The sequence below is a fragment of the Ostrinia furnacalis genome, unplaced genomic scaffold (assembly GCF_004193835.3).
Source record: "Ostrinia furnacalis isolate ACB-3 unplaced genomic scaffold, ASM419383v2 OfSCF1131, whole genome shotgun sequence".
Lineage (NCBI taxonomy): Eukaryota > Metazoa > Arthropoda > Insecta > Lepidoptera > Crambidae > Ostrinia > Ostrinia furnacalis.
Window position 1 is genome coordinate 898,623 of NW_021131370.1, and position 10,740 is coordinate 909,362.

At 38.3% G+C, this 10,740-nt stretch overlaps 1 protein-coding gene across 1 annotated transcript; it reads right to left on the minus strand.

The window, feature by feature from the left end:
• Positions 1-9,491: 9,491 nt before the first annotated feature.
• LOC114351347 (uncharacterized) lies at positions 9,492-10,477 on the minus strand. Its single transcript, XM_028302526.1, has one exon. The coding sequence runs from the start codon at positions 10,380-10,382 to the stop codon at positions 9,492-9,494; it is 891 nt and encodes a 296-aa protein (XP_028158327.1). The 5' UTR covers positions 10,383-10,477.
• Between the last annotated feature and the right edge of the window lie 263 nt (positions 10,478-10,740).

Consider the following 10,740-nt stretch of genomic DNA (forward strand, 5'->3'; position numbering starts at 1 on the left):
TCTGATTCGATCTCGCAAAGAAACACCAAGCATAACACATCTTAATTGGACTGTTTTTGGCAAATTCAAACAATGAAGAAAACAATTTACGTAGTTTTGGCATAGCTTGGGTGATTCGTCTTATGGACTGGTAATTTAGCCCATTCCGCAGGGCAAGGTCAGATACTATACTGCCTACCCTTCAAAAATAATGCTAACTACCATTCTGTCAGGTCAATTTAACCTACTTATGACCGGCGACGATGTGAAAGCGGTGCAAATATGATTTGTGATAACCGTGATTGGTTAACACTTGGGTCATAGCAAAATTTGGCCGAACGGTCTTAGTGAACTCCTGCAAGCTGTTGTCCCTGCGACGACCAAACCTCTCAAACGTGGAAGCACCTATTAACACAATGTCCCCGATTTGTAATACAACGACAAAATCACGAAATTACTTCCTCCATGCTCAATGTCGATACAATCTTACAGATTTAATTAAAAAAGAAGAGACCATCAAAAGCTTTCAAAAATTCATCACCTATATTGTAAATCACCTAAAAGAATTCAACAAATAGAAATGTAATCCAACTTATATCCAAAAAATAGCACACCGTCTTGCAACTGGAGTAATCCAATAGCACCTTTTGCAAGGCATAACAAATGATCATTTAAAAAAAAAAAAAAAAAAAAACCTACTTATGACCAGAAATAAATTCCTTATGACAAATGTGAATATGTATTATCTCTTCAGTTAAAAACTAGGTGAAGTATTGTAAAAAAAACATATCCATAACAACCGCTTCCATATTACGGGGGATCGTCCCAAGGAGAGCACAAATTCGAAGGCTGTCCATAAATCGCGCGCCCGCATCCCTCGCGTGTTATTTGCGATCCGCACGCACATCTGTATCGTTCCGCTTTGCCCGACGCTTATTTATTAATTTGCAAAACACTTACATAATATATAACCTTCGTTATTTGGCTGAAACGACTAGACGACTAAAATACATAGAGCTTGAAAACTTGTGATAAAAAATCAATAAGTTATAGCACCGACTAGAACATCATTAGCACAAATCTATTGCCAACAATCATCTCTTATCCATTAGCTTATAATGAATTCGAATATCATTTTCCTAAACCTTCGCAAAGAAAAAGGACTTCTGAGGGTGAATTACAAAACAGTTTTGGAACATATTTGTTTCTCGGAAAAGGAATACATCACACAGGAATAACATATCGGGTCCTCAACTTACTGCGAGTTATTTTCGTACCATATTTGCATGAATTATGTGGGTAATGCCGTAAATCGATATTCGATATCATAGAGAAGACGCAATATTGTAATAAAACTGTGTAAGAATCGATTAACTTTTTACTCAATCATAAATGACACACGTTGGTGGGATTTTCGTTCTATGAAAATAGAAGAGCTTTTGATTGATTGGCAAGTATGTACATAAAAATAAGTCAGCCATACTATTTATGTTATGTAAATTAAAACCTTTTTTGCAGGTAATGTAACTACGTTAGGCTACTTAATAATGCAGTTTCAGGGCATATACTAGCAAAACAAACTGTCTGAGAGAGATGAGATACAAATCGCGTTTTTTCATAATCCACAATACATCTTCGTTACTTCTGTATACTTGAAAGAAATAAGCTATGATAAATGAAGGACGCGCAACAACAAACACCATCACGGTTAAATGTAACATGAGCCAATTTCTCGGCGGCGGCTTACGAATTCATAAGAGCATCAGCGGGGTTACTCCGAAAAACGTTATCCGAAGTATCGAATGTTGCTATCCCTCTCGCGCAAAGCGAGATGCCAGCATGACCGACGATGACAGATAGACTCGAAACCAAGCGTTTCGGAGTATTCCAGCAGCTCGCTAGCTCTGCCGGGACCGGTGCAATCACCACCCGCGTTTCATATTGCAGACGTATGTTCATTTGTTTTGATGAAACTGTCATTATTTGAGACAAGAATTCGTGGGGGCGTTTAGGAGAATTCAGAATTCATAAACAGAACCTTCGGGATCACTTCAATAATCTCGGAGCTCTACTATACCCACCCACATTCATTGTTTAACGTTACATGAACAGCAGATAAAAGGCAACTAGAAAAGATTGATGTTACAAAAATATGTTATTCACGTAACATGATAATATAACCTATTACATAATAATAACCATTTCACAAAAGGCAGATAATAATATACATTATCAATCATATTAAGCTATTGTGATAGGTTATTTATAGCTTGGTAATCTAATCTAATCGAGACACACTTTATTAGTTATTATACTTCTGAAAGCTTTGATAACAAAGTCTGATTGAACTCGGTCACAAAATGCAGTATTTATTGATTGAAGCATCGTAGTATTTGTAATGAGATAATTAAGCCAAAAAATTAAAGCATGTAGCGCAATATCGCAAAAAGAACGTAATAATTTCACCAATACATTCTCATCACGACGCGGCAGAACACCGAAAGCACGTCCCCGGGTGAAGATATGTTACATTTGTTTATGTCCTGTGTGACGCGTAGTTCTTGTGATACCTACCTACGTGAAAACTCGCTGAATGCGTATAACATTGATAACCAAATAACAATATACAGCCGAAACGACGTCAACTTATCTCACCATCAGTTTAATAAACTACAACTATACATATCGTCAGTGGAAAGGAAAAAATGCTAAAGCGNGGGTACTGAACAGCGTGCAAACCTGCGAGCCAGCATATTGCTTCTTACAGCCAACGCCCTACGCTCCCTTTCAATGTCCTCATTATCAGAGAGGTCTTCCGTCACCCAGTGACCCAGATACTTAAAACGCGAGACCTGTTTAAGTGCAACACCGCCTAAATAAACGGGAGGTACTAGGGTGATCTTATGATCCCGAGACTTAAACATCATAAGTTCACTTTTTTTGGCGTTATATCTGAGCCCATGAGTTTCAGCATATTTCTCACATATCTCAAGTAGTTTACGAATGGCACTTATTGAGGGAGCCAGCAGCACCATGTCATCAGCGTAGCTCAGGTTATTTATAAATTTTCCGTCTATGGAGCAGCCAACACCAGCGCCGCTGAGTTCCTCAATAAGTCCATTCATATACAAGTTAAACAGACGAGGAGAGATTAAGCCACCCTGTCTCACACCACACCTCAACCTGTACTCATCTGAGACTTCTCCTTCCCATCGTACAATATTTATTTGGTTATTGTACCAATACTCAAATATATCTACTACTTCGCCTGGAAGACCGGTATCTAAACGCATTTTGTTCCACAACAAATCATAGGACACCAAATCAAAGGCCTTCGACAGGTCCAGGAAACAAGCATAGACCGGCGTTTTCTTATCAGTGTAATACCGGACGGTATGCTTCATACACAGTATCGCAGTCTCTGTGGATAGTCCGGACCTAAATCCAAACTGTGCGTCATTCAGCTGCAGATGACTGTTAAGGAGGCGATCGAGCAAACCGTCCAGCACTTTCGCAATAGTCGTGGCCAATGAAATGGGCCTATAGTTATTCTTGTCAGACGGGTCCCCAGTTTTATTCTTGACTATTGGTACAACAACCGTCTTCATACACTCCGCCGGTAAGTATGCATGACGCACACAAAACGTATAGAGCATAGAAAGCACCCTAGGCAAGTGAGCACCTGCATGCTGAAGATGCTCAATACTGAGTCCGTCGTGTCCTGGGGACCGTCCCTTCCTCATACATTTTATGACCCTAGCTACCTCTTTAGCTGTAAATTTAATTGGCAATCGCGACTTGACAGACCCAGGACCAAGCGCCCCCCGCACACAGGCCCGAGGTGATGGTTCCACATAAAAGTGTTTTTTAAACAGGTTTGCAATATCTCTAGGCTTATTCACACCACTCACACTTAGAGGCACAGACGGTCTAGGGCTTAGTCTCTTAGTGCATTTCCAGAAGCTCTTAAAATTATTCTTAGCTTGATGAGTTGCCAAAGTATCCATTTTTAACTTTTCTTGATTATTCTGGCACCATTTGAGCTTTGCTTTGAAAGCACGCCGAGACCCCGCCATTTTTTCATAATGAAAACCATTTGATGGACTACCCTCCAATCTCCAAGCTCTAAAGCTAGACCGCGCCTCCGTATGAGCAGCCCGAACATATTTGTTCCAACCGATCACCCCACGCTTCTTTTTGCCACTGGTTAGCCTCTTTGAAGTGGCCTCAGCTGCCTTAATCAATACATCAATTATATTATACTCTTATCTTATATAATCTATCTATAACTAGCCTATGTTCAACATTATTACAGACACTGTCACAACATTCAGATAACTCGGTCGGGAAATCAATATCCCGCAATCCTTGATGGCATAATTTGTTATACTTTATTATCTGTTCTTTAATTCTATTTCCCCATAATATTTTATTGTGATGTATTTTAGTTTCTGAAGATGATATAGAAAAAGAATTCACAGAACCTAAATCGACACTTAATTCGAGAGGAAAATGGTCAGACCAAGTACAGTCGTAGTGCACCCCCACATCAACCACCGACTGCCACGAAGACTCTGTAACAAGGCAGTGATCTAGCCAACTCGTACTACCGTGCGCATCGCTAATAAATGTGAAAGTGTTCGAGTTTAATCCGAGCTTTTCTATGTCTGCACAAATCCATTTTTGCTCATAACAAAATTTACAAAGTTCGGTACCAAACAAATCACCAGGATCAGCATTAAAGTCTCCCAAGATAAATACAGACGCTATCTGAGTACTCTCTATGATTGCACTAATTTCGCTTAAACAGTCAGTAAATTCAATTAAATTTTCACTAGCACTCACTGGCATATAAACAGAGATGACCAGGAAAGAATGATTACACACACAAACCTTTATCGCTGTCAAACGTACATTATTACAGGGAATTACTGACACTGACTCAAAAGCACTTTTCCGCCACAACAACGCCACACCGCCATAGGGCCTGCCTCGCACAATCCCCGCAGATGAGTCAATAGCGGAGGTACCTGTATATCCAAAACCAGGATCAATGGTGCCAAGGAGTGGTATATCATGTTGGAAAAGCCATGTCTCTTGTAGGGCTATAATATCTGCCTTTTTACACAGCAACCTTAGGTGGTCTATAGATCATTTCAGCGATTTACAATTAAAAGTTATAAAACTACTTGTCGATGTTATTTTGGTTTGACTTTCTTCCATGTTCTATATTGCGTTTATTCCTGTAACCAAAGTCTATAAAGCGGCGAAAAGTAATGCCTTCAGGCCACATCTGGTCTTCCATAAATAATTCTATTTTATGTTTAGGTACAAAAATCTTATAGGCATCATACAGTTTTTGCTGCTTCATTTCAATTCTTTCTAAAATTACTGGCACTTGCGTTTTCTCCTTAATATAGTCTGCAATGTCTTTAAGCGAAGTACCTTTATCGACGTTATTTATAAACAGTGGGACTTTCAAATCAGCTGCCTTGAATTTACAGTCCGATGTAGTCACAGCTATCCCCTTTTTACCTACGAATTTATTCTTATATGTTTTTCTCTGAACTTCAATCCATTCGTTACTTTTAGTTGGCTCTTTCCAAACTCCCGCCTCTCGCGCCACCTCCACAAACGAGCGCGCAGGCGCAGGCAAGTCGTTATTGGTCGCATTGCCCGAGATATTGACCGGGACCGCGGTGGGCCTCACTGCCTCTAGCGCAGGACGTTCGGCTTCGCTCGGGCCGCTCGGGCTTTTCCGTGCCGGAACCGCGGTTGTCGCCTCCACGCGCTCACTAGTAAGCGATTGCCCCAGCGCCGCGACAGAGACGAAGCATATATCGTCTTTACGCGCGGGCAAGAGAGATGAACGATCACAGCTGATTTTTGCGGCATCAATGCTTGAGCTAACGGTTTTTTGGTCGTTCTCCAGTAGTGTCATAGGCGGGAGCCCGATTGGACCACTATCGTAATCAAAACTAGCCAAACATGCACCTCTTCTTAAGTTTATATTTCTATATGAGTTATTAGGCGCTGTCTGACTTAATTCGGTTCGTAAGTTCTTGTCCAACATTACGTCACCATCATTTATTTTCATTAGGTCTTCCTTAGTTTGCAATAACTGTTCGGTAGTTACATAAGTGTTTTTAATAAGCTTTACCTCATTTTGTAGCTTACAAATATCTTTTAATAGTCTGGTTACGTCTACGTGATCAAATGTAATCGGTGGCAGTTTATTCAAATCATAGGCCACAAACATCGGAATATTTTCTGGATCTATTGTTTTAAAAACGTCAATAACGTCAAATAAATCCTTGTCATGTTTCCCATCTTTTGGCTTCCGTTTAATTTTGCGTTTTTGTGTCGGGATTGATTGAAAAAGCAACGACTTAGCTGTTACAATATCCTCCGGTGAGAAAGCTGAAGTACAAATCCTCACCAAACTTTCACTGTCCATAACTTCATGCTTATTTTGCACAAAAGTTAACAACTCGTTAACTACAAGATTGCAGTTATTACACTTAAGTACACTCGCTACCGACATGTTGTTTTTACAAGGCAACAGCGAACGTTCGCTTCGCCAACCGCTCGTGCCGAATGCTCGACGCTGACTGATAATACTCATGTGTGAACGTTATCTATGAACTCAGTGACGGATTATCCAAAATAAATTAAAATCAAACAAGTGACAATGAAAACAAACAAAAGTGAACAACAATAAGAAAAACATCAGTGAAGTGGGACAGGATAGTTGGAATTTGACTTACACAGTGATAAACATAACAATTGTGCACGATACAGTAACTAACATTTGGAATATTTTGAAATCAAATAACGAACAGTGTTTTACTGCTTAATATGAATATTGGACTTTGACCGAGCGGATGATTTGCACTACGACAACGTCAGTAAACAACGACATCTAGCGCAACACGCGAGTACCACTAGCACGAATAACTTTCGAGAAATCGATGCACGCAACGACATCTGATTCCAGTTCACACCGTAAGATGGCGCATAATTGCCAAGCTTGTCAACAAAACATTACAAATAGCCAATTTTTGATCTGTTCCCTGTGCAAAAACGCTTATCACATAGATTGCATTAATGTACCGTTTGGGCGTTTTAGAATAATGAGCCCAGAAAGGAAAAAAGCTTTCAGATGTGATGTCTGCTTAAAGATTCCTAAGATTACACCAGGTCAAGATTTCGTCACTCAACGACCTAAACACAAAATTAACATCCCCACACAAAACTCCTTTGAGGAATTGTCTAATGATAACGTCGAAGACTCATCTTTAACATCTTCACCAGCGATGACGATTAATAGGAGTTTTTCAAATCTAAGATTAAATAGTAGCTCTGACATTGAGGAACTTAAACAACAAAATATTTCACTTTAAGAGAAGATTGGAAGTTGCGGATAGTGAGATAGAAAATTTATTGGCTGAAAACAATATAATGGCCAAACGACTCGAAGAATACGAACTAAAAATAAAGAAGCTGTCCCACATCTGCAGTTCAACAAATAAGAAAAAGATAATATGCTCTAAAACAAAGAAAAGCATTACTAGAACCAGACTCGATTTCTCACAATTAGAAGAAAGGACGAATAGAAAATCAGAAACCTGTGTACTGAATAGTACTCCAGCACACGAACGCATAAGATCGAACAACACCAGCCCGCCAATAGATGGAGCCAGTGGCAGCGATGGCAAGATTATGAAGGTGCATATAATAGGCGATGAACAACTAAAAGGCCTATCTGCAGCGTTACTCAAGTCACGCCAGGGAAAATGGAACGATAAGTACCAACCCATAGCGCATATTTTGACCGGTGCTACTAGTACGGAAATACTGGATTATTGTGTTAAAAACTTTTTAAATATCTCAAGTAATGACATTGTTATACTAGGTATTGGTGGAAATGATGTAAATATACAAATACTACATTCGAATGTTTGCATAATATTGAACCAATTATGTAAGAATACAGTGTATTTAGCACCACTAAATTTTAATATTAGTCTAAATGTTAGAACACTCCATTATAACCTAAAGTTATGGACAAAACATTTCAAAAATTGTAACATTATTGACATAAATTGGTTCAACCTAAATCATTATTCTTATATCAACTACCTTTGTGATAAAATAAATCTATGCGTCGACTATGTGGAATATAAAAGTAAATACCTAACGATCGAAAGCCTAAAAAAACATATTTTGAGACCTTGCACAAAAAATATCCCTTCACACAATTCAAATACGGACCAAATACTACATTATAAGAAAGGAACTATACCATTTTATTTTAAAGCAATAGTAAAAAGTAAGCCACAGATTACTCAAGGTACACTGAATACACCTACAAATACGGTACAAACAAACGATTTTTTTCGATCCTAAAACTGATACAACTTTCACAATCCTTCACCAAAATATCCATGGTTTATTATCAAAAAAGGAATTAATAGAATTAACTTTGACAGAAATCAACAATCACACAAAACCGGATATATTGTGCTTTACAGAAACTTTTGTTAGAGACACTGATGTTAAGAACATAAATATTAATAATTATGAGGTCGCAAGTAACTACTCTAGACAAAATAAAAGAGGAGGTACATGTATTATGATCAGGAAGGCCATTGAACATAAAAAAAGTTACATACTTTGAAGAACTTGTTATGACATTCCATTTTGAATTTTGTGCCACAAAAGACAATGCCGGAAATTGGCGTCTTTTTTTTTTCGCGCGGCCATCGACCAAACCTTGTTTTTTGATTACAAAATAGTGTAATAAACCAAACTTACTATGATATGTATACCTCTAAACTCAGTCTGAACTGAGTTACGAGCATCAGAAGTTTGATGATTTTCATACTAGATTTGCTGTTTGCGCGCAAGAAATTGCAACAAAATAATGACATTGTATGTGTAAACAAACAATACCATCCATTAAAGGCTCCAGACATCAGTATGCAGCAGAATCAGCGCAATAAAAAAATAGCGCAATATTTTGTTGCAATTTCTTACAAAACTTGCGCGCAAAAAGCAAATCTAGTATGAAAATCATTAAACTTCTAATGCTCGTAACTCAGTTCAGACTGAGTTTAGAGGTATACATGCCATAGTAAGTTTGGTTTATTACACTATTTTGTAATCAAAAAACAAAGTTTGGTCGATGGCCGCGCGAAAAAAAAAAGACGCCACCTTCCATACAAAATCTGGCATTGCCATTTAACGCAAAATAACATCATAATCATATGTCTTTACAGAATTCCTACGAAAATTAAACGACACATGGACTATTTTTTTGATAAGTTTGAGCTCTTGCTTTACAAATGTTTTTTTAAATTCGGAAATAAGAAGATAATTGTGGTAGGAGATTTAAACATAAATCGCACCCTTCCTGGAATAAGTACGCAAGTGAAAAATGACAACTTTTCAGGAGCGTAAAAAAACTGTCCTAAAAATGTATTACCATTATTAAAAATATGTGTTATACATCAAAAGATAGCTAAAAATGTCTGACAAAATTGAGACAAAGATGGGGATTTAGGTAAGGTGCTACGATATTCCTCCCAATTTCGACTAGTTACAATATCTAATTTGTTCGACATCATGTAAACAATAAGCGTGTCCCAATACTCCGTGGGCTCGTTCAATGTTTTTAGCGCTCTGATGTTTTTATTAATTGTATCAATGAGATGACGCAAAGAAGCACTCGACTCTTTCGAGACGTTGCCAACATTGAACAATGCCTGCACGTGATTATTCACTAAAAGCCTACTGTTGTTATAGCGCTCACACAGTAAATTCCACGCCATTTTATAATTATCACTATTAAAATCGATGTTCTTTATAATTTCGAGTGCATTCCCCTGCAGGGATGCACGTAGGTAGTGGAATTTACTAATGTTGTCAATACTACTGCTATTGTGAATTAGTGACAAAAACGTATCTCTATACTCAAGCCAGCACTGATAACTACCATTGAAATTAGGCAAATCAATTTTAGGTAAGCGAATAAAATTATTGTGTAACGATGCACCTGATTTGCTCGCCGAACTCGTCACTGACTCGCTGTCCCCGGAGCCCGCGCTGGCCAGCAAGCTGCGTGCCTGCGCAGCCAGCGCGTGGTACCGCTCCTCAAACTGGGCGCGTTCCTCGTACTCGGAGTCCGGAGCATCCGACTGCACCTCGATGTCGAGCTGTAATGCGTCAAAGTCAGCGTATAAGGCATCAAATTTACTAAATCGGCCCTCTAAATCTATACGCTGCATATCGGACAGTTTTTTAGTGCTTCCTAAACTGTTTAAGTAATTGTTGAAATGAGTAAGCTTTGCTTTCATAGCACTGCGTTTTTTAATTAGGATGGGTAAGCTATCAGTGGCCATTGTGATTTGAAAATTTAAATTTAAATTCAACGTTAAAATTGCAAACTAAAAATGTGTAGAATCTGCACGCTAAAAATAGCAATAATAGATAAGGAAACAATAAGCGAAATTATTTGTGTGAGTACCTAAAACAAAACAAAAAAGACATCACAGATTGAGACAACACAAATATATACATAATACAGGGATTAAAATAGTTGGAAGAAGGAGGGTAGGATGGGAGATTGGGAGGGGAAAAATAATTTTGATTATACCTACAAGCGAATTTTTCGGGATTGGATAAATTTTGATATTTGTTTTATAAGCGGAGGATTCATGGAGTTTAGTAAACATTTAATATTAGTAGGACGAGGGACGC

Bases quoted from the DNA above. Each gene is read 5' to 3' on its own strand.
- LOC114351347 (XM_028302526.1), bottom strand. From the start codon at position 10,382: ATGGCCACTGATAGCTTACCCATCCTAATTAAAAAACGCAGTGCTATG.